This window comes from Micropterus salmoides, unplaced genomic scaffold, assembly GCF_014851395.1.
Source record: "Micropterus salmoides isolate LMB-PRFRI ecotype aquatic unplaced genomic scaffold, ASM1485139v1 Ms_hic_scaffold_1, whole genome shotgun sequence".
Classification (NCBI taxonomy): domain Eukaryota; kingdom Metazoa; phylum Chordata; class Actinopteri; order Centrarchiformes; family Centrarchidae; genus Micropterus; species Micropterus salmoides.
The window spans coordinates 13552823-13578283 of record NW_024040040.1 but is presented as its reverse complement, the minus strand read 5'-3'; the positions used below and the strand labels follow the sequence as shown (position 1 = coordinate 13578283).

The 25461-nt window shown below is 42.0% G+C and overlaps 1 protein-coding gene across 13 annotated transcripts in view; it reads left to right on the top strand.

Annotated features, from left to right (window-relative positions):
• Positions 1–293: 293 nt before the first annotated feature.
• The window catches only part of mbnl2 (muscleblind-like splicing regulator 2), a 53138-nt gene continuing 27970 nt past the window's right edge, over positions 294–25461 (top strand). For 9 of the 13 annotated variants that reach the window (XM_038718872.1, XM_038718866.1, XM_038718832.1 and 6 more), the window contains exons 1-2: positions 295–542; positions 10389–11273. In XM_038718872.1, the coding sequence (XP_038574800.1) occupies positions 11100–11273 (174 nt within the window). In that variant the 5' untranslated portion in view covers positions 295–542; positions 10389–11099. Of the gene's footprint in view, positions 543–3786; positions 4126–4990; positions 5113–10388; positions 11274–25461 lie in introns of those variants that run through there. The other 4 variants (XM_038718799.1, XM_038718790.1, XM_038718771.1 and 1 more) reach the window with 3 other exon arrangements.

Below are 25461 nucleotides of genomic sequence, written 5' to 3'. Positions count from 1 at the left end.
AGATTCACTGTTGTTTCCTAGGTAACAAGCACCCCCCTCCCTTTACCCTTGGTTGCTCTGGACTGTACCACCTTTACTTTAGGGTGGGAATTGTGTTGTTTATCGAAAAGAACTAGACTTCCATGTTAAAATTGAGAGACATTTACCAATACATTACACTTATACACCTTGCATATTTCAGTTGCGGCGTATAATATATCAAATAGTTGATGATAAATGCGTTATTACTGTTTAGACCGTTGTACTAACCCCCCTAGCGAAGCACATTCAACATTTCATCGAACTGTCAAAATCGCTTGTTGCTTCAACCCGAGCCTTACAAGTAGTTAGCGATCTAGCGTGTAGCGAGTGATAGCTTACTCCTGCCTTTCTCTAAAATACATTTCGAAAGCGAAAAAGTTTGCTGCTCAAAATAAATAGTGAGAAGCCTCAGTCGACGACCATTTTTGACCGTCCTGTCTCGAACCGTGGGTCCCGTTCTAACCGAAATAGCGCTCTGGAGAAGCGGTGGTGACAGCTGGATGTGACAGGTTCGTCATCAGGTAAGATGCAGGTAGTTAGCTTAGCAGCTAGCAACTTTTGGCTTTGGCTTTGTCTTTACACACTTGTTACGGTGAACATAGCGGCTCTTTGGACAGTAGATGTAGCTAAAATGGTTCTAAGGATTCTTCTCCAGTATCATAAACATCATGCGCTGATGTCTGGATTACTATGCTAGCTCATAGTCACTGCCCAGATAGCTAACGTTAATGAAAACAAGTGAAAGCAGCTCCATGAAAACAAAGATTAAATCAGCATGAATTACGCCGTAGTGGTGTCTGTGTGTCTCTCCTGCACGGTTAGTGCTTTCTGGGACATGCTGTTTGCTATTAGTGAAGTAGCTAATGACCATAACGAAATCATTCGGGGATAGGTCTGATAATAACTCATTTATTATTGATACCATAACGTTAGATATCGTCTGATAGACAGTTAGTAACGTAAGCGAACAACTATTGTATGCCATTACTTTCAAATGCAAATGTAAAAAAACAATAAATGTAATGGCACCTTGATTAAGGGGTTGTTAGATTTAATTGCTGTGTAACGTTACAATAAAAAAAAAGAAGAAGTTCTAATGGACATTTTAGTCTACTGCAGGTTGGCTGAGGAAGAGCCTTCACACCTGGGTAAGGTTAACAAGTTGTGATCAGGCTAGCTGCTAGGTCATGTACAGTAATTGGTCCTTCTGAAAGTGCAAATTGCAATCTCAAAACAGACTTGCACCACTGGAAGCACTGTGCAGAGAGAGTGCAGACATTAAGTTCAAATGAGCTATCATTATAACAGTGTAAATGGGACTTTGGCTTTCCATTTGTATGGAATATATTGTGTTCATTAAGGCTATCCCAGCAGTGGTACAATTGAGTAAGACATAACAATCCAAGTGCACTATGATTGTTAGGAAATTAGATTTATAATCAGCAGTATGAAAAATTGGTCGATATCGTTATATAGGGTCAAATTAGCATGAGATTAACCTACAGAAAATATACAATATTTATGCAAAGCCATTAGTAAGTGAAATCAGTACCTCCTGATTGATTTTGATCCTTTTTTGTCTTTACTTTTGAACACAGCCTCAATTCACAGCCTTGAACTTGCTCCAAAACACACTGGTTGACCACTTGCCTATGCATTCATTTTGCACTTTTTATTCTCAATCCTCATGTGGACTTGGTGTGTGACAGACTTACCAAAATGGCTTTCAAGCGGAAGGAAGCACAACTCTCTGCCGCTGGATATTTGATTACGGCTAATAATAGAAAAAGACAGCTGCCTTTTCATTGATCTGTCTTCAGTGCCCTATTTGTGAGCCCTGTTTTTTTCCCTCTGTCGTTAAACTCTCCAGTAGTCTGTGCTGGGTGGCGGTTTCAAACACAGTTTTAACCCATCAATCTTCATTTGCTGTAATTAGCCTTTGTTTCAGAATACTCTATTTGAAAATGAAGCCGCTTTGGGCCACAGAATCGGTTTGTGTTAGAGTGAGCCAAGCTGGCTGGGGTCAAACAGGACAGGGATAATAAGAGGGGAGGGGATACCATGTGGGAAGGAAGTGGCTCCGCTTGTTTGTCTGCCAGGCTTTTGTTTGTTTTCCTGTTGGACAAATCTATTTAGGAGGTAGGCTATCTGAGGTCTGCCGGTGGAAATTAGCTACAAGCAGGGCTTGTTATACAGTTATTGACAGTTATTCGGTAATGTGGTTATTGAGAAGTCCGATGCCGCCAAATGAGAAATTGATAAACTTCATCAATCAGTAATGGTGTAGCAGGCTGACCTGTACAACTGTTGTTGTTCTGGATGAATCGTAACATTTTGAATTTTTATTCCTGGACATACCAGTCAAGTTCTACCGTGCAGTAATATACAATTGCTATCTAGGAGCATGCATGCTCCTCAAATCTCTTGCATCTGTGTACAGCATAGTGAGACTACATTCACGGAAGGTTTAAGGTTACACTTTTGCTTTTGACAACGGCTGATATCACCAGCCTCCATGTTCGTGCCTCACGTAATGGCAGAGCGCCCGTCTGGGTTATTTCATTACAGGTGCCCTGATGCCGTCAGTATTCAGTGTCATTTGCTGAGGTAGACAATTTTTCATGCTAAAGAGATTAATCCCCCCCCACCCAACCACCATCTCCCCAAAACCCTTTGACAAATCTATTGCCTGTGGAACATCAGATTATATGTAGCTATTAAAGCATAATCAGACAGTAAATAGGTTTGTTTATCATGGAACTGTAAAGCATGTTTAGCCTCACGGATGTCAACGAAACACCCAGGCTGCCACGTCATTCACAGCCTTTGTATGAGACAGAAGCAGAGGGAGAGGGAGAGAGAGAGACAGACACAGGGAGAGACAGAGACACAGAGAGACAGATGGTACAGCTGTTCTATTGAATCTGGATCGAAAAGTCATGAAGCTGGATCTCTGACTCATCAGTTCTGTGACGCTCCGGTTTCACGGCTCATATGATGCCAGCCAGCATGTCATCAGCTGGGTGGAGGGGAGAGGAGGGGGGAGGAGACAGATCCCAGTCACCACCAATCTTTTATTATTATTATTTTTTTCTCCAAGTAAATTCTGACGCAATAACAATAACAGAAATGTTCGCTACTGTGCAGTTTTCCAGGGGAAGAGATGTGTAAGAGAAGGGGAGGAGAGGAGTGTCTGGCATGGTGGGGTAGATGACTTTAGAGGACGGGGAGGAGGTAGAAGAGAGTCGTGAGGGGGAGGAGGTGCAGTGCTCTTGTTTCCTGGGGGGATGGTGTTAAATGTGATGATAGAACATAGACAAGGACAGGGCTGATTTTCATTATGTCACTGCAGCAACTCTTTGATTATTGCTTTCTGGTATTTCTTTGTTGCATGAGAAACAAGTCTAGACTTTATATTCTTGAGCTTGTTTTCCATTAGAAAACAATTCTCGTGGTGCTGATTTGAATTTAAATATAATTAAGTTCACCAGGAGAAGGATGGGCAATGAATAAATGACATGACAACTACTGAGCACGGCATGAAATTGGGGAAATACCTTTTAAGATGAGCATTCAGAGGTTGCTGCTGTAAGCCCAGTTTTCACCCCATCACTTCGTCTACTCTGTTCCAATGGAGAGGCACAGAAAGCTGGGATTCAGAGTGGCTGTTCTTTTATTGGCTGGAGCTGTTAAGGGGCAGGCCTTGCCACAGGCTGGTGGGCAGGAAGGGGCTGGCTTTATGGGTGTGGGGGGGTTGGCTGGAAGTGTTTCAGCTAGTAGTTTGAGTAGACACTCTTCTGCTTCCTGCTTGCCTGCCTGCCTGCCTCGCTCGCTTGCTCCGTGGCTGAGAGAGAGAGAGAGAGAGAGAGAGAGAGAGAGAGAGACATCGAGAGAAAATCCCTGTCTAGGCATGGACCTCCAGCTGCAGCACTCGGCAGCTCGCAAGGAATGACAACTGTTCACATGGTCATTAACTCCAGTCGCTGAGGCTGAAGGGAGAGCTGCACTGAAGCTCAGTGTCACAGAAGCGCCGAGTGCCGTCTGTGTTCGGGACAGCAGACAGACAGAGGCACATAGCAGAGCTACGGGACGCAGTGAAACGAGGTGGGGAAGAACTGTCATATTGGCTTTTTCTTTCTGAATTTTATGAAGATTTCTTTCAGGAGTTTTGCTGCAGTGTGTGCTGCATACCAGTCTGAGTGGGGAGGGAGGAGAGGGAATGTTTTATCTGTGTGAGAGAAAGAGTGCAAGGCTAGTAGCGAGGGAAGAATATATAGAGTGTGTGGGATAAATGCACAGGAGCGCTGGGAGCTTACAGCCAGGCAGCAACTACCCTCATTGCAGTTTGCAGCACTGCAATGGGCTTTCTGCTCCTGGGGGAGAGGCATTATCACAGCAGTTTACTCGTCCCTTCCTTGGTGCAAATGTCAGGAGCTCTCTTTTGGCACATGGGTTAAATATGTTTTACTCCTGAGAAAAAGTTGTTGTGTTGCATGTTCTGCCCTATCAGAGCTTTCCTTGTGTTGTCCTCAAAGTTTTTCTTCATAGCTTTTGGTGTGCAAATCATCCAGATGCAAAGATTGTTTGTTCAGAACAGGGTCTGATGTTTTTGACGCTCTTTATGTATGTAAATGCAAAAACATGATGGTCAGAATGAGCTTCACAGTTCTAATAAGGCCTTAACCTTTTGAGTTAGATGGGGCATGGTTGACGTGTCTCCAGCTTTCAACTGTCTATCTAGATTTAGCTTCGCACTAGACGCTGTGCCTGGCGCGGTCAAGTAGTGGACATCATCGCCTCCATGGAAAGGGCCAGGGTAGTGTCATACGTCTGGCCGTGGATCAAGGGGAAGTGGGTGTTTTCTAAAATGGAACATCAGTTCAGCCCTTCCTGTTGCAAAAATAATGGGATAAGTCTCAGACAAGCACCAAGTGCATACTGCAAGACCCTGTCAGCCAGAAATCCCCTTTCTCTGAATTGACTCTCATGCAAATTGCACTTCGAGATGGTATTAAAAGGATTTAGTAGTTGGTAGGTTTTTCAGACATCTTCCGCATGAAAGAGGGGGACTGATTGCTCTGTGACACAAGGGTGAGTTTGCTGAATCACTCAGCTCTTATGTTTTCAAGGGCTGTAATTTGAAGGCTTAATATTTCCATTCATTTGATGGGTTTTACCTACTATTTCACTGGGAAAGCACGTTAATCTAACCTAGTTTTTGCTATCCTTGATTCTAGGATATATAAAATGTCAGTGGAACTTATCAAAAACGGTTACAGTACAGTGTTTCGACAATTCTCACCTCAGACTTTTAGATTCAGTAAGCTTGGGTATCTGGTAAATCATCATGATTATCTGAACAGCACAGTTCACCACTGGCTGCCAACTACACTGTAATTAGCTGATGACTTGCCTGAGTCCTGTGGATAAGCAGGGAATAGACAAGAACACTTACACAGTAAACAAGTTCGTTTACTCTGAGTGCCGAGATTGATATCAATCCCAGATATTAACACTCTCTCGACGTGCTTATAAAAACTTCTGTTTCTTCCTTTTTTTCCGCTTCTCTGTTTTACGAAATGGGCCACTGATCATGAGGGAAAAGCCCAGTCCCATATCATGACCAGGGCTATCCGGGTCACTGTGGTTTAGCTAAAGCTATTATGATATGGGGCACACCTATCTGCTGACTCTGTGAAACGCTTCTTGTGCTGCCTCAGAACAGTAGCTTAGTCCTGGTATAGCCTCTGCTGAGCTCACTCACCCGTCCTTATCGCTAATGATATTTGATAATATTGAACTCAAGGAGCCGTAGCTTATGCCAAAGACAATTTCATAAGCATCATAATGTCCATAGCATTAAATGCGAATTAGGCTGCAGGGTATAGCCCTGCTCTGATCCTCTCTGGAAGATGCAAAGGAACATTTTGCAAGCCAATAAGGTGGTGATGTCACACTGAAAGTTAAGTTAGGTTTGTTAGGAATAGAGGACATTTTGATAAAACCTGTACTATAAGGCTTACTCATTTTCCATTACTCACTGGAAAGTGAGCACTTTCCTATTTCCCCTCCACAATGAGGGCCTCTCTCCACAGCCTTGAAAAACATTGACCGCTTATTCCTCTTGGCCATGCAAATGACCGTAGAACCGTGGTTTGCAAGCATAAAATGGTAATAAATGGAAATGCAGCCACTCCAGGTACCCATCTCATGTGCTTCTCTGTCACAGTCATTTGTATTTCTGCTTTATTAAACTGGCAACACCTGGCTGATGCCACAGTACACGTTGTCACAAGGCTTACGACCAGTGGAAACCAGGTAGCTTATCGTCTCTGCTGAACAAATACACGCTGCTAAGATAAACTGCACAGCACAGACAGAGCACACAGATACCAGACTAATGGGTTACATGCGTGGTATTCAGAGGTCAGGCCAATGACTTTCACTCGAGACGCCCCAGTCCCGCTGACTCTCATTCAATTAAGCAGACTGACCAAGATAATGCTCCTGCCAGCTTGCCTTAGTAAGCGTCAGTAATCCATAAAGTCTAGTACTGTGGTGCTTTTCTTCACATCTCTGCCCTGCTTTATCAGGTCATCCTGTCTGTCCACTGTTTGTATTGAGGACACAGAGGGGACAAAGCCTTCTTACAGGAACTCAAGAACTGAAGATAAACAGGATATACTCTGGTGTGCAGGAGTGGCTGTTGTGGTTGTGGCGGTGTAGTATTTTTATTTAAAATGTAAAAACAAAAAGGATGACACTATCAGGATTTAAGATGCTGTCGCCAAAGTGAACAGACATATTAACATTTACATATCCGGGGCATCTGGTATGAAAATGATTGCATCCATTTTGTTACATTAACTTGAAAAACAGTATATTTCTGTGTTGCCAAGGGCTGATTATTAGACTACTCCATGACTTAAACTATTTCTGTTAAGTGCTAATTTTCAGATTTCTGTCCCTGGATGGACACTGCAGAAACAGAACCCGGTTCACTCATGAAGGTGTACAGAAGGGTTGATCTCTGAGGTCAAAACATAGTGTGCTTTATGGTCCCTTCCTACCTGCTGACCATCTGTCTTTCCCTCCCTTTATGTCAGCAGCATTGTGCTTGAAGCACAACCGCTAAGCTCAGCGTAAACTAAGCCAGGCTGCATCTAATGTAGGTGTAATGCCCTAGCAGCTAAACTAGCCTGTGCTAAGCCAGAGGCGCACTGTTCAAGGACACATTAAACCAGACTAAACCAAAACTGCATGTGCTGCCTCCGAGTCTAACTAGAGTTTTTCATGACAGTTGTTATTGCAAAGCATTTTTCTTCCACTGTGAGTTTGAGTTTATCATGCTCTAAAGATGGGCTGTTGTTATAAGACAGAGGTAACAGTTTCCTCCCCAGGATGACAGTTTGCTTTCCAGCAGGGGTTTTGGTATGTTTCAAGAGAGTAAGAGGGCTCAGTTGTCTCTGCTAAACAGAGGCTAGCATCATCTCATTAAAGCTAGTTTAGTAAAGCACAAACAACTCACTGCAAATTATAAATGGTAAGTTTGCAGTACTTCTATGTTGTTGTCTTGGGCTGCATCTTATGAATATTTGAATTTTTTTTTAGTTGGCAGAAACACCAAACATATTTATGCCATAATATGATATTCTTAGAAAATATGACTTTTATCCAGCATACGTTTGTCTTTTTACTTTGATAATTGGCTGAAAGATTGAATTAATTATCAAAATGCATTTAGGGCTGGGCAAAAACACAGTAATGATAATTATTGCGATTTCAATTTTCAATAAATGTTTGATTTGATTCATTAGAATGACGAACAGATTAGCACTTATTTTTTCTATTATGATTATTTATTATATTGAGGAAAAGGGATGATTTTACTTAATTTTACTCCTGCATATTTGTTGAAAAAATATTTTATCATGATTCTTTTGAACATTCTACCTCAGATTTGTGAAGTGATCCAGTGTTTGGCATCAAGGGTTTGTCGTGTTCTGACCATAAAGAACAGTTTAAAACCACAATTAACCATATTACTTCAACTTTGACACAGGAGCAAAAATCAACCTTTAAACTTAATAATGTCATTTATCGTGATAATTATCAATATCGAATGATATGACATTTTTTAGCGCTCTTAACATTCTTGGCCATATCTCCCAGGCAGTTCTAATTGCAATTGATTAATTTTCTGTTTAATCAGATGTCTAACCAGTTAATTTAATAATTGATTCAAGCCTAGTCTCAGCACAGACTTTGCTTGGACAGCAGTTAAATTTCATTTGAAAATTAAATTGCACAAACATACAATAGTCTATACAGTATGGGAACAGACATGCAGTCATGTTCCTGCATGATCTTTATCATACCATCACCCACATGAGGGTCATTTTGATCCTCATTCGACACCATTTGTTTTGAATATTTTTCATTTGAACGTCGCCTTTTGAGTCCCCTGTGAGCTTTTCAGATGATCCAAACAAACCCTTATCCACATGTCGTCCTACTCAGTTTTATTAAAGCTTTCAGTGCAGCAAACCTCCACTTTTTCTACAAAAAATAAAAATGCCCCCATCGTTTTAGGCCAAGTCATTTTTCACAGAGAAATGGCGCCATCGTGCCTTCACACATTCTGACAAAGTAGGTTAGCTTGATCACAGGCGTCTTATGGCTTCTAAAAATAAGAAGGGATTAATTGTTAAAGGTCAGATCTGACATGATTCTTACCTGACTTTCTCTTCTGCAGCGATTTGCTCTCTCCCTGGGGAGATGGTGTGAAATTAAATCCAGCCTTGGAGAGTGGAGCCCGGGCGTCAGTACGATCGGGCGAGGAAGCTTCTCATCTCATTTCACATGATCAGCACTAAAGTGGGACAATATGATTAGCTAGACAATGGTCTGGATTCATAGGCTTAGGACGGTATAGTGTTGGTGGGTGATTTTAAGGGGAAGCATCTCTGCCTCTAGTAAGAAAATCTACCTGCCTTTGTGACCAGCAAAATATATAAGAACCAAGCACAGTCTGGAAGATTTTCTGTTTTTCGTAAGCCATTTATCATTTAGGAAAATCCATCATCCTAATGGTCTTTTTGACTTTGTCTCTTACTGTCAGACTTCAAACAGAAACAAAAAGTCTCCAATTACAGAGACCAAGCTCACCTATAACAGACCAAAATGAAGGATTATGTTGAAGTCTATAGAAAAAAACTAACTCAAATCTGACAGGACCTGAAGGACTGTACACCTTAACAGTAGCATAGATGGTTTGAGTACAAGTCTCAACTTGCCTTCATTAACACCAAGTGGAGCCTGTCAAATGCCTTTAGAGGTTGTTTAAGAAATTGTTCTCACAGTATTTAACACATTCTTGGTGATTGCTCTTGGTTGTGTCTGTTTTCCTTAGATACTTTTTCATGGTTACAACAGTAGAGAGGGAATCTTTGTATTTTTTATTTTTACAGCCTTTCTCCTCCTCCCTTTAGTCTGGTGTCCTCAGACCCGTTTCCCCGCCCCCAGTTAGTAGAAAAACATTTCCAGATGTGCCAAGAAAAGAGCTCCCTGCGCAGTAGCTTAGTAATGGATTTCATACACTCAAGCTAAAGGTCACTTCCTCAGATTACTGTTCCACCAATTGTCCCCCCCCCTATCCCTAGACAACAAACAGGCACAGAGACCAGCGCCTTTACAGGACGAGGCAGGGAGCGCATACACATTCCCCCCATGAATGTAAATTGACTGGCTTCTGTCAATGAGCCGGTATCTAATTTGGACAGTGGGATACCAGTGAATATTGCAGGACACTGGGCAGCGTCATAATCATGTCTGGCACTTACATATGCATCTGTCGCGGTCCCTCTGTGGCTGCTGGATGGCTGCCCGGAATAGTGCTGCGCTGCGCGTTTTTTTATTGGCTGGACCGTCCCGCCGTGCATGGCTCTACAGGGCGGTTTGGACCCTGGGGTTTTTTTTCTATCTCTGCTCTGACTCGATGCTCTTGTCCACTGTCTCATAGCACAGAGGCTTTTGCCATTCAACGCTTTGTATGCAATATGTTGTAGAGCCAGTGGGCATGTAGTCACCCTGCACAATGGCACACAGCAGTGATTGGGGGACTTAAACTCAAGTGGCTTCTGAATGACCTCACAACTGCCTTTTCTCTGGTCCATCAGCCCTGTACCCTTTAGAATGAGCACCCCTCTGGGGCAGTATGCACACAAATTCAGATTGACATGCATACGCAGGCACTGTTAACGCCTGTTGAGGCCTATTAGATATATTCAGCAAGCCATTCTCTCACTTAGAATAACCTCACTGTTTGTTTTATGTCTCTATCTGTCTCTTGCTCTTCTCCATTTCAGATCACAGACAGAAAGTGCCTTGTGAGACAACATCCCTTCCTGAAGATCCCCGGGTGTTTCTGAAGAGCAGTCCCTCTGCAGCCGTGGCAGTACATAGATCAGCCGCAAACACCCTTGACCTTTTGGTTGTTCCTTACCTGTGCTTAGTGCGAAGAGGTGGAGCTACTGCGCTGCTGGCCAAGGTGCCAAAGCTCAGAGAGAGTAGGTACTGAAGACTTTTAAACAATAGAACGCCACAAACTCTGTGTTGTCCAAAACTGTGCCATTGCATCTCAAAATAGCGCCACTTTTGCTGACCAACATCCACCTCTGAACAGATATCATCAGTCATACAAAGGACATTTTGGGGACAACCACTAGAGCTTGGTTCCGAGCATGCCCCCTCTGCCTTGTCAGAGGTCTGCACTTGAGACTTACTGATTGATGAACAATTAGCTGTTTGACTGACACACTCCACAACAGCAGTGCAATCCCATGCTCCGGTCACAGAGACCTTGCCAGTCCATTACCTCCACTCTCCTGTCCGCAAGGACAAACCTCATCCACTGACCTGAAGCAGATCGTTTATATCTACATGTTTCATCAGTTTTAGTTGTTGTGTGTTTGATTTTTTTTCTACTGGAACACTCTGAAACCCCTCCTCAGAGAATAGACTCCTTCTTAAACCAAGTGGCTCCACTCCACCCCAGCTTCACAGCCGGTGCCGCTAACATGGCTCTAAACATTGCCTCGATACGGGACACAAAATGGCTGACCCTGGAAGTGTGCCGGCAGTTTCAGAGAGGGACTTGTTCACGCAGCGATGAGGAATGCAAATTTGCCCACCCACCCAAAAGCTGCCAGGTGGAGAATGGGAGGGTTATTGCCTGCTTTGACTCGTTAAAGGTAAGGACTTTTAAATACAATTGGTTACTGTTGTGTTCTGTTGGGATTTTTATGAATTTTACTCTATCCTCTACTTTTGTTCTATTTTTCACCCAACAGTACAGAATTCAAATAGATAAGAAAATGTGTACCTATTTAGACCTCAGGTTAATTTGTTGTCACGAATGCCTGGCATACAGGTAACATTTATTTTTCTTTACACAACCTTCATGGGACTAGCAAATTATGTAAAGTAAATAAATAAGTGGATTACATCTCTGCTGTACCAATGTAGCATTGGATGTAAAATGTTGCAGCTTTAGTCGGTGGGTGTAGGTTGTCTGCTCAAATTAGTATGTGTGTCAGGTCACCACGCTGCGCTGCAGTTAGCAGACTGACCTATGAAGCTAAAGGCCAGAGAGGTCTGTTGTCATATTCACCGTCACCACAGGTGTGTGTGTGTGCATGTGCGTACACGCGTGTGTTTTTCATACGGGGAGTTCTTCTTATGTTACCATGCCTTGTCCATCATCTTTACTTGTGGACGAACATCTGATCGCCTTAAGTCATTCCAGGGCTTCTATTCCTGGGTGCATGTCAGCTGTCACACAACCAAACAGTAACAGCCAGAGCTGTTGTTGTAATATTGTGTTCTTACAGCTCTAAGAAGATGCAAAGGTATTGCATTTTCAAGATGTGACTAATCATCTTATCAGAGGTTATGTTGCTGTTATATTTGTGGTACGTGGTATGGAAAAGTATGGAATTTGATTTTCATAATTTCCATGTGTGGATAAGTAAGGAAAAAAAGGAAAAAGATATTATGGGGAAAGTGTAATTTTTAATAATATATAATTTTTAATACAATTCAAAAATACAGACTATTGCCTTATTCTGTTTTTAAAATATAAAATTCTGAATTTATACAAATAAATTGATCAAACAAGCAGAGTGTTTTTCATGGCTTTTGGAGCAGGCAGCCAGGGCAGCCAAAGAGTTTACCAGCTTGATGTCGTTGAAAGTTAGGCAAGAAGTATAGTGTGTATAATCTTTATAAAAAAGGAAGTATAGCGTGTGACTGCACGAACACAATGCAGTGCTGCTTCTATGCTTTGACATCACAGCCTGCAAAACATCTCTGCCCCAATGCCTTGTAACTGCACTAGGGATGTCCCCGACTAAGGATTTACATAGTCGAATCAGAATCGTCAAGTCCTGCCTATAGTCGACTCATAGTCGAATCATGTGTGTCTTTGTGCGCGGCGATTGCGAGCCAAAGCTAAAATGAGGCTTATTGTTGACCCTTTTCCCTCTCTCTCTCTCTCTTGCCTGCCATTCACCGGTCTTGTGCAGAGTTTTTGCCGTGCTGCCGACAACTGCATGCACGTCGCTGTTCCTCGTGGGTCTATTTCAAGTAGCGGCTGTTTAAAATCGATATAATATTCTTTGTGTGGTTCATCAACGGTGATAAATTACTCGAAAGTCCCACGAGGTGCGAACAACTCGGCACAACACTGGTGAAGCTGTGGCTCCATCTCTTCAGCAAGTGTTCCTCCTGCCACTACACACATAACACGCTACACCTACACATGCGCACTGACGACCCAGGGTTAGGGTTACAATTTTGTATTCATTCACTTTAAAAACATTTATTTACATTATTATTTTTTTTTTTCACATGTTTATTTACAGCATTAAACGTTGAAATGTGTGTTGTAATAGGCTGTATATGAACTTATTGGGAGAAAACTGGTAGTTCAATGTAAAATCAGATGTTGAGCTCCCCCATATCGCATAAATGGCATGATCCTTGTTTTGCTGCGAAGATCGACTGTGAGATTGATAGTCGAATCAGGCTCCGCCCATCAAAGCATCCGATCTTGGACTGTTTGGGGTCAGCCCTAAACTCCACCAAATCCATGCCCAAATTAGCTTAAATGAAAATGCAGCAACATCTCTGAACTGCATATATACGTAGCATCGCACATAACCAAATATTGAGCATGTCTGAGTTATGCAGTTATCAGAAAAATAAACTGAATAAACTTAAATTATTTACCATTTTTCAGAACATTTTCTGTTCTTATTTACTAAAAAGTATTGGGGGAACAACTTTTTGCGGCAACATAATAGCATACATAGTCAGAATGTAACACACATGCTAACATATTTTAAAACCATTTCTTTACATAAGAAATTATACTAAGAGAGAAGTCTGGAAAAGTATGAAATTTTGATATGAAGCATGTGTAGGAACTATGTGTTCAATATACTTTTGCTCTACTGCACAGTTTGCTTTTTCATAGTGGTAAATTAATGGTAAATTGGCTTAGCACCAGACACTTTTAAAGTCTTCCCAATTATAACAAGGTTGCTTCACACAAGCTCCCATATGCTGCAAATAAGATGACTGCATTAAAAAGCAACCCATTATTTTCAAGCTGTGTGAAAAAAAAAAACAGCTGTGACAATGATAAATAGCCAAAGAAAGTAGAGCAGAACACTGGAACTGTGAGAAGTTTGTCTTGTGTTTTTTTTTTTATTGTGAACTGTAGCTGCATTTTTATATATACAGCAGTGCAGTGTGTGGAGAGTGCATGTCACATTTTTCAAGGTTATGTACGAGGTCAGTGTGACCCTATCCCTCCTGAAACGCATTTCTTTTGTACATGAAATTCATGAAGATCTTTGAAGTGTGTAAAAAGCCCTCCTCATTACAAGTTGCTTAGAGTCAGTTATTTATTTGACACTATGAAAACAAGCTGCCTTTATGGTGCTGTCAGCTGTTTTCGTGGCTAAGACTTAGCTCATGGTAAGGCTCGCAGAGTTATTGCTTGCAGTCAATCAGTGGGTGACATTCCTTCCCAGCGTCCAGATTTTGCGAGCTGTTATGGTTTAATGAGCAAACAGCTGACTCCAATCGGGATCGATTTGTTGTTGAGCCTTCCAAGGGAAGGCCTGACATGAATCCTCTGCACATGATTTTGCTGTTCGTTGAAAAATCCAACTAGTCATCCCTGACTGAGGAAACAAAATGACCGGAGCACTGAACCTTATATTAGTGCCACATTTCGTTTAGACTATTCTCAATGACGTCACGTATCCTCTACAAATTGTGGCTTTGGGGAAATTCACTGGCAATTCATGCATCATCTGTACCTTAATATACAGAATGAAGGAAAAGCCTTCGCATGCAGTATGCACTCAAGATGTCTCTCAGAGGGAGCTGTAAAGCCTAGAAGAACCTGAGGTTACTTATCTTGTAACCCGTGTTCTCTGAGAATATGAATGAGGCGTCTCACTATGAGAAATGCTCTCTGCAAGGGACCACGGTGGACAAAAGAGTAATCATCCTGGTCTGAAACGAGATGCTCTGACACACCTTTGAATGATTTGAAAAGGACGTCTTTGCTAGCCTCTAGAGTATCACCAAGACGACTTCACAGCTGTTGTCAGCGTCATATTTTGAGAAACAGACTCAATTTGATGTAATCTATGGGCACGTCCATCAGGTCTTTGTTCGAAAGGCTAGCCTGGTGGCTAGCATGGTGGTTTTTAGTACTTTCTCCATTGGCAAAAGGCTAATTTTGAGCTGTTGTCCCATGGTCAGACGTTAAATTAGCCATTACACTATATAAACGTATAGATAGATCTGTCTCTAATTCCAGCCACTCTATCTCTCTCGCTCTCTGCCTCCCCCTCTTTTCACCATACAACGCAGTGACAGAACAAGAATACAGGATTCTCTGTGCTTTTAACTCCAACTCAGCCCCTCGCTCACAGACTTTCCTCGTGACGGCTAAGAGAATGAATGCTTTATTATGCATTAGGAAATGTGTTTCGCTCCACGGCAGGCTGATTTCCACCCCATTACGCCTGTATCGTCTTCCTGGGTCTTCTCATCTGATAGGGTTATCATGCCAGGGTTGTGTGCTGCCAGGCGTGACTTGGCCAGTGATCAGAAGGGTCCTTTTCACAAACACATGAAAGGTACGGCTCAGGAGAGGAGTCGGGTAGGAGGTGTAACTCTTCTGTTGCACTTGTCAGGCAGCGGTAAACAAGCATGCCAACTCACTATTCTGGTTGTTGTTTTCAGTCTGAGTTGGAAAAATATGTCATACTGACAATGGCTCCTTCCTGCCCCTTATAGCTGAATCTCAAATATTACAGCCCATTTCCAAAATAAATCGAATTTGTTTATTTTTTTCTCACCAAGGTTTATTTTAGATGTATTTTGACATGGTTGATATAATCGATCCAGTGTTCAGAAGGTTTTAAAATAATTTATACGTATGATTTACTGGGTGTTGGCTGCACAACATAAAAAAAGGATTTTAGGTATATTTTTGGTAAATTATACGTGTCTCTGACTGGCAATCATCTTCTGCAAAGCAGTCTTTAAAAGATGTTATTCATTTCAAACACAATGCAGTGGGACTAGTCAGAAAGGTTGCTGCCATTGCTTGTGGCAAGAAATAGAGAAGAGATAAGTGCCTCAGATATTTATGCTCTGTATAAATTACATTTGAGAGCATAATTCATTTATTGCTCTTGTGTGTGCATCCACCCTTATCGATGGAGAACGAACATGCCTTTCAAATTTCTGATCAGGCAGTAAAGTCACCAGACCGGAGGCCGAGACACGTCAAGCAAAGGAATGGGTGTAGTGGGGTTTGGTAGCAGACAGCCAAACAGTGGCCACTGGCACAAGTTCCAGTCATCTGGAGCAAAAGACTGACCTAATAAGCAACTGAAATAAAAATTGGTTTTTTTTCTGTTAGTGTGCTTTGCATGGGACAAATGATAATGAGGAATCATTCCTGCTAGATTTTCTCCTGCTTTCTCGATCATAAAGCTTGCAGCGTCCCGACTCCACCGCGCAGCTCTCAGCAGTACTATAGTGCAATGTCTAGGGTATTATTTTTTGTCCTCCTGCTCTACACTGTGGGCTTTAGAAATAGTCTCTCTATGCTACATTTGTCATGTCTCAAAATAGGATGGGCTGCTTCATCTCTGTCCAACTAAAGCAGGATTCACATTTGGTTGGTAGACGTGATATCGCTTGCCAGGTATCACTCATTTCCATTGAGCCACGACATGAACATTTGGCAGCGGTGACCTCAACAACAGGAGTAGCCGTGGCACATGCTCATTTATGTCAACACTTTTAGTTTATTCATACACTTTAATGGAGCCCGTCACAGTTCAGCTCTTCTCTAAAGCTCTAACTCCACAATAGTCCAAATGAGTAGTGTTGGTATGTTCATTGTGTGACTTTCCCACACATTTGGGGTTTTCTCGACTTTATCTTTTGAAATGAAAAAAATCGCATGTAAACTTAACATGTGCAGACAGGTTCGGTGGCTGTCAGGCACGACGTGGCATTTAAATGTCTCGTTAGGGATGCAGATTGTAGTTGTTTAAATAGTGTGGCAAAAGGTAAATGATTGAAACACGTGAAGACGCATAACCATTAGTTAATCAAACAAAGGGCATGAAAAAGCCGTATGGTTATGCTTGCAGAGCAAAATGGTATGGGCACTATAACTCAGCAAACAATTCAGGTCTGTTAAGGCACACGTGTAATAACTATGATACAGCGTTTTCATTAGCTGTTGCACATCATTTTGAACCAGAAGTCAAATCAAGCAGACTAGACTCTGACAGACTAAATCTATTTCAATGAGAGAGATTGAAATATCATCCATATTTGGGCCAAACAACTTTAACATCATTCACTGCAGAAGCTGATAGATAATCAATACAGGCTGCAGTGCTTCTCCAGCAGCATCACAAGCAGTGTGTCGTGGTTGAAGCCATTTCCTTTTAGCTCGTTGATACTTGTTGCACTGTGACCATGGAAACCATGACAAAGTGGTGGTGGGGAGGAAATGAGTGGGAATACCTACGTTAATGGAATAAATGCAGTCGCACCAATCATGTGATGATGTCACATTGGCTGTGCCTCTGGCAGTAGCCTTTTGTTGATGCTTATTTCTCAATTGTCTTCCCTCCGCAGTTAAAGACATGTCCAGAATGTTTGTCTCAAGTTATGATTTTGACTTCTTTTAATTGCACAAATATGACATAACACACATAGGCAAATTTTAAATAATGCCGAAAATAACACTAAAGCAGCTCACTGAGAGATTGTCCTTTAAAAGGGCCATGTGTAATTTTCACTGGCTTGTAGGTGTGATGTTTCAGATTGTAACCACTACCTTTCCAAGCATGCACATGCTCAAACTAATGAGCGAGCCTAATCAGCATCAATCTCAGGTAAACTCCCACTGCAATGTTGCAGTAATGTTTTTATCAACTTGAAGTTGAACTAATCCATGCTCGTTGCATAAGAACGCTACATTGATTGCTTGTAGCCGGTTAGCTCGACTGCTGGCTTTTCAATAACTATTTGTGCATCTTTCACCAGAGGGGCTCAGCAATGTCAGCATAGCTAAATTTAATGGATGATAATGAACAGCTAGTGAGTTGGACTGAATATAATAAATGAGATTGTTGCCACACTTTAGCATAACAGTTAGATCATTGTAAGTAACATTGCTGTACTGAATTGGTCTGGAAATGTGTTGAGACACGATAATCCCAATCTAACCAGAATTATAAACAATATGATAGTAGTGGGATAGACAGGAGATCGAGCACATAAAAAATATAAAGAACTTACTTTTTGGAATTATCCTGGAAGATAGTCTTTTGTATTCATTTCATGTATCATTGTAGTTAACATGGTCATTACAGTTTGCTTTCTTCAGCATAGCTAAAATCTGTTACATAATTTCTTGAAAGCCTAAAATCAACACTTTGACATAATACGAGTACGCAGGCTTGTATCATGGATCAAAATAGCTAGAAAAATCACAATATATTTCACATGCTTTGCAGTAATGTTAGCTTAACTCTCCAATAGGATGAAAGCCAACTCTGGGTCAGTTTTCATATCCAAAACAAGGAGGAAGTCTCTCCGTGACTCACTGCCATTCCAATGTCAACCAGTGTTGATCTGATTCTCGTTTGGCTTGACAGGCACATTTTTTAAATGTTTTTCCATACTGTAGAAAATGTATGTTTTACATACACAGGCCTTCAAGCCTTTAAACAGCAGATCAGATGCCTGATAACATGATCTGTAAAGATTTTCTTCACCACATTTTTTTTGTACCAGTCAAATTTTTCCAGGTGACCTCCACGCCTGACTGAGCTTCAATAGTTGGAGGGGTAAGGGATAGTCTGGTGCATCATGTTTCATCAAGCTGCGGTTCTCAGAAAGAAAGGTGTGAAGCGGGGGAAACAATAGACGCTACTTTCAGGTGTGTGGAGGGTTTTCTCATTTGTGTCACAGACTCCCCACAGTCCCCCCAGGGGGTTGAGGCGCCCTGGTTTCCCTCACTTAGTAAGAACATCTTAATCCGGAATCTGCTTCAAAAGAGCATAAGTGTTTTATGGGGGCGTGGGATAGCTGAAACGGGTAAATAAAGAAGCAAGGGAACATCGAGAGAAGGGAAAGTGTTAATATTTGCATGGCTAAGTGATTCAGCCAAAGCAGTGAAGAAGAAAGGGCAGGAGCAAGTGACAGGTCTAGCCGGGAAGGGAATCAGAGCAACATTTATCAAAGATTGTTATTGAGATTCAGTAGAAAAGTGCCTGCGACCTTGAGTTAATCTATTACTCCATAGCGACCAGTTGAGACAGCTTTTTAAAAAAGATTCCTCTGACTAACTGTAACTTCCTCCCTCTGGGCTTTTTGTATTTGCATTTATTTTTTTATGGATTATTTAGGAAGCTTCAGTGAACATGAACTTTGTGCGCATGGCCTCAGCCCCCCTCTCTTCTCTTGTTTTAAGAGATGGGCTCGGCTGCATTCCTCAGCGTAATCCTCTTGAACTGGGCCACACCCTGTGCAGAGCAAACATGCGGAGGGGAATGCACGCAGCGCAGCGGGAGTTGGTGTTCCCCCAGGGTCATTCACACAGACACAATGAGGCTCTGACTTGAGCTTAACGTGGGGCTGCAGTGGACGCGGCATGCTTTGATGAGCCCCTAGGAGACCCCCACCGCTGCCGTTCCTTACACTGGCCTCCTCGTACGCAGACACATGCACGCACTCTCACTGTCTTCCCAGTCTAAACCATGCCAAATTTCATTTGATCCATGTGATTTCACCCCCCTACATCCCACAGCCCCAGTCTAGCTGATCTGAAAAAGAAGTTCAAAAGATAGGAAGAGATAAGAGGGAGGGAGGAGGAAGCCAGATCAGCTCACTGTTAAAGTCTCATGACCCACGTCCAGTTAGCCAGTCAGTACAATGTAGTGAAGGACTAACTAACTGGAAATTTTTGATACCACAAAAACATTTATTTAGTGTAAATGAAAGTATTTGAACCACCATTAATATCAATAACATGTGACAACATGATTTGGAATCAATGCACTTGAGCCATGTAGAAAGATGCAAATTTACAGCTAAATTACCTGAAGTGGTTCTAATGTTTCATCTTTAAATCTTATCGGTCTTGTCACCATAACAGGACATATCTCAGTCATGTCAAGATTATGTGTGTGGTTCATAGTCCTGGGATGTACATTTTTTATATGTTAGTATTGACAATTTGTATAAATGTATTTTACTTGGGATACATTTTTACAGAGGTTATTGATGTTGCTTTAGACTTAAAAGTATTGCACACGCTGCTGTTGATCAAAGAAGGTGATACAGTAGAGTACGTGTTGGCATTTTAATTGGGCCACTGCTCTGACCCACATCTGTGTCAGTGTATTTGTGTGCGAGAGGGGGAAAGAGAAAGAGAGAGAGTCTGCTGTGATCCCCACAAATTACTGTCTCCCTCGGGGTCTAGCTGCAGAACTGGACGAAGCCGACTGTAGATACTTGAATTCTAAGAAAACTCAGACATTACAGGAAATTAGTAAAATGCAGTGCTACCATAATACTCTACTGTAATACTATATTTTTGACTCAACAAAATCCTTTATATATTTCTTTTTCCCTGCTTTTGAAATGCTTAATTGAGAATATAAGAAATCACAGTTCATTCCCTTGTTAGTGCTATTGGTGCTGCTGGTTTAGAATCATTTTTGGTAGCAAATCCTGTCCTCTAGCAGCAGGAATTTTGGTGAACAATTTTGCCCTTTAATGTGGGCAGCGAAACTAAAACTAAAACGCAGAGACAACTGAGAATAGTTAGGTAGCTTACTTCTTCCATACTACTACTATTAAGTAGTAGTTGTTACAGAATATCAGCTTGGAGACAACACAGCAATCCTATAATGCGACTACTCTACACCAATCTGCTTATACGCAGCCTTTGTTATATCATATAATGGAGTTCTAGTTTTGAACTTGAACTCCATTATGTCTTCTCTATAAAACAGAAACTGTTTGGCACTACTTTTGGTCATGTCAGATTGAATAGTAGGTGTTTGTCACCCGATGAGCCGCCTGCAACACGACAGAGAGACTGAGCGCTGAAAATCTGCCCATCTGCTGTACCAGTGTCTCACCTGGTCTCAATCCGCCCACTACCTCTGAGTCATCCTCTTTTTCCATCTCTCTCTGCTGCCCACAGTGCTGATAAAGTACTAGATTCTCTGCGTTTTTTCCCTCTCCATCTGTAAAAAAACAGCAACTTAAATCAGTACTGCAGAATCAATGGCATCCTCACATTTGGTGATTTCAAGGCCAGCTGGACTCAAACGCCCTTACCGCTGCAGTAGTCGTCGCCGTTGTGAGCACCTCTGCAGTAAAGCTGAAGGCAGATCTATGGCAAGTCAGGCAGGAGGCTTGCTGTGTGCTTGACCTTTTGTATTGGTCTCATTAATTATTGATACATAGTTTCATCATCACTCATCAGAGACAGACTGAGGTTATCCTAATCGAATTCCTACTGAGAGTAGCATTTATTTGTTTACTTGGTTCAGCGGAACCCTGCCTAACACGATTTCATTTAAAATGTATATGATGAAAATCAATAGCTTCAGCCTTGTTGTTTTTTTCCTGGGAAGGCCAGAGATGCCTACCACTAGCCACAGTATGTTCCTTGTATTGCCAGTATACTAAAGCATATGACGTTTGCTGTGGCCCATATTAAACATAGAAGTGAATCGTTGCTCAGGAAATGTGTTGACTGCTCCCCCAGGGTTGTTTTAATTTTCCTGTGATTATAAAATGGACAAACTTACAAAGACACAGGGCTAAGATGCTCTACAATACCCACCCCCAGCTCACACACACATACACATACACACCTAGGGAGCTACAAACTGTCAGACAGACAGGCCCAGCTGTCTCCCAAGGGCCAGCCTTTATAATGAGACAGAGATCTTCTTAATTGGCTCCATCTAATGAGGCAAAAGAAATGCAATCTTTAGGGGCCCTACACCAGAATGGGTTTCCTCTACATTTTTTTATCTAAATGACTATTGGTTTGTATCAAACAAGCTGTTATGAACCAGGCCTAGCATGACATCCCAATCCCATGTGAAGATGTGTCAGTGCGGAAGATGTCTAAGCCTATGTGTTGGTATGTCAGTATCAAAATTATTCCCGTGTTAATAAAATGAGGAGTATAAACTGCCCCGACAGTGACTGACATGGGCCTGTCTTCTAAAAAAGCATGTTAATGTGACAATGGAGTGCGCCCTGTGTGAACTCATCCCTTCTCCTAGAAGCGTTCTCGTTCTGACTCATATCCCATTCAGGCTTGACGAGTGGCAGTGATGGACTGCGCTGCAAAAGTGGAGCCTGCCATAATTTCTTGTAAAACGCTCCCTATGCTGTCTGCTGTGCTGCAAATACTGATGAGCTGAACGGAGACCACCATCTCAAAGCTAGCACTTAAAAGGCTGGTGCTTTCTTCCTACACACTGACTTAAAATCTGTGTCCTCGCCATATACATTATGAAGAGACAATCATTTACCTCATTAAATTGAGAATAAGCATTGAATCAGAGTGATAAAATGATGTAGGTGTGCCTCTGTCTGGTCTAAAATGGCTGATTACCCAAGACAATACTGCTGTTGCAGTCAGGTTACTGTAGACAACTTATTCAAGGCCAATCTCAGAAACATCAGGCTTAATAGGCTCGAGTGTAGCTGCTCAAATTTAGGGTAATTTCACAGAGCTTGTCTGGATGAAAGTCTTGGAGTCGGTGTGAATGACTCTTGTATTAGTTGATGAAAGGCTTACAGCAGTCTAGTTAGAGGGAGAGCCGGGTATTGTTGTAAATGTTTTCATACCAATACACGCTCTGCTAATTCAGATTTGATACTGGTTCTTAAATTATGCTTTGTTGATGCCTCTTTTGTTCAGCTGAGCTCTGTATAAATTCCCACAACAATAAAACTTGAAGTCTGTTATTAAAGCATAAATCTGCTTTATTACTACTTGGGTTTTACTTTTGAGGTTTTGACCATCATTCCTATTGGCTTAATAACACTGTACTCCCCAAGTTTATTTCTGTGATCTGGGAACATGGTGATGTGACTACAAAGAATAAGAATACCAGCTGTCAAGGCTTTTGAATATCTTTTGATACCCCTTATCTTTTGAAAAAATGCTACTGTTCTAGTAGGAAGAGTCTTTTAATACCGAGTCCAAGCTAGAGGTATCATTTGTATCACACCCCTTCCCATGCAGGGTGGCCATACCATAAAGGTCAACTTTGGGTCATAGCAGCATATCTGTGTGTGTGTGTGTGTGTGTGTGTGTGTGTGTGTGTGTGTGTGTGTGTGTGTGTGTGTGTGTGTGTTTGGGCCGACGGGGGTGCCATGCAAAGTTCACGGACGAAAGTGAGATGGCCAATTTCACACCCAGCAGATGCCTCCACCAGTGACCTGCGGCGACAGGTGGGGGACACTAATTGGCAGATTGCACCATCACAGAGTAGGGTGAGCCCATGGTGGGTGAGGGAATAAAGGAGGGAGAGGAGGATGAGAGGGAAATAGAAGTGGGGGGCATAAATTGACACCACATTTGCTGTTGCAAATCATTAAAACATCCATGGTAGGAAGCTTGTCAGGTTCAGTGATTGCATGGCTCGGCCAGAGAACAAGAAAAAGAGCAGGATAGTGAGATCAATGTGAGTAACTGCGTCCGGCGAAGATAAAACACATTCCTGCGGATCACAGGCTGTTTGAGTCCCTGTACCTTGGCTTATTGATACACACTTATTCAGCCCTCTCCACCTCAGTGTTCTCAAACTTATGAGGACTGTTTTCATCATCTCCTTGTAGGCTTAGAGTTTCCTCAGCCCACAGGAGAAAGCATCCTCAGAGGCCTTATCATCACAACCAACAAACAACGTGCCAAACCAGGCGATGCGACACCTTATTCCCCTTTGCTTGCATTATATAGCAAAATGAAATTGCACAAGCGTCTGTTTAAAATGTGTGAATTTTGTGGTTTCCAATTTCTTACCAGGTTTTTGCAGTTTTATTTATACATATAAATAACATTTCTTTGAATGACGTTTTACTCATAATGTATGCAGGGATATGAACAACTTTGAGGCATTATATCCTGAATATGACAAGGTGAAATTCATAAGTGGAATACTAGTGTGCTAGTAAATTCTTACTGGAGTAACTGGCCTCTCCAGTTTCTCTGTAGTTTGAATAAGAAAACTATACCTCTCAACTTTATTTTCCATCAGCCAACCAAAGCTTTAATCTCCAAACTGGAGAGTAAGCAGCCATACAACATTTCTGCCCCTATCTGCTGAGTGTGTTAGAAAGAGGCTTTGATGAATAGATCTGCTCTCCCCCCTTCCATCTCATTATCCTCCTTTATCTGTTTTATGGATTTACACAACTCCTCAACACGCTCTGACACGCGGTCGATAGTGTCAGCGGGGAAAGAAGATGTAGGCTTGCCTTTTTTTGTTATTTTCTCGCATTGTTTGTTTAATTTCTCTCATTAGCATTCGTCATGGGTTTGTGTCATTTTTAGAACGCTGCAGAGAAGTGGCGGCTTTGATTGCTAGAGAGTGATTGAAATTGAGGTTATCTGTTAACACATGTAAAATTAGGAAATTTAAATAAGGCCTACTGGCTCTCTGCTGTTCCCTCTTGGGGCTGTGGCACAGTTCTTCTCAAAGTAGGCCATCAACATCATGTAACCTATTTCTCTGAAATCTTTCATTGGCGCGGCCAGTTGAAGTTCCAGTCGGCGATAGGACTGCTGTCATATCAGTGCAAAGCTGACAAGATCTTCTCAGCATAGGCAAATGACAGCTTGTCGAAAGCAGACTAATGCCTCAGTCTTTTAGCTGTGACTCACCTGTCAACAGACTGAGAGGTGGCATTGTCATAGCTGAGCCTTTCTTGAGGGTGTGTATTTGTACAAGTGTGTGTGTGTGGGAGAGTGCTTCACTTTGCAGTGTGCTGTACACATGTGATTGAGCACATGCCAACATGAGTGTTTATGTGTGTACCTGTCAGCTACATGCATGTGTTCCTGCTTGTGTTTATGTGGATGTGTGTGTGTGTGTGTGTGTGTGCAGATTAGAGGAGCTCTGGAGGGTGGGTTTCATGTCTCAGCAGGTCACAGATGATCAGATTAACTGAAGCAGGGCTCCAGTCTACAGCTTGGATTAGCAGCGGGGACCTGCCGCACAACGGTGCGACTGCAGCCGCACTTTGACCATCACCTCCCCAAAAAACCCCTGCTACAACAAGGACACCTGCACATCCAGCGTGGGTAGTTAGCATAGGCCTCGCCTGAAAGCTGATAACCTTAATTTGTGGCTGGTACTTTAAAAGTGCCTGTAGCTTTTGTCTACTACATGGCTACATGAAAGCTCCTTTGTTGAAATCCATCAACCGCTGTGACAGATGAACAAAAACTTGTTTCATAACCTACACAAAGTATATATTACTGCCCTTGAAGGAATATTGTCTCTAGCCTGCAGACAATTTAGGTGCCTAGTACAGAAAATCACCTTAGAGTTTAATGAATACTGGCTTTTTAGAGCACTCCCTCAGTTGATTACAGTGGACTTTTTAAATGTTTTTTATTGAGGCTGTAGTAAATAAGATTAAATCTCCACCTTTTATGTGTTCTTCTTCTCTTTCTTTTCTTTTACATGCAATCAGCCTTGAATTCAGTACTAATGCTAACAGTATGGCCCATGTGTAATATGTACAAATAGCACAGTTGTAATTATCACTCTGAAT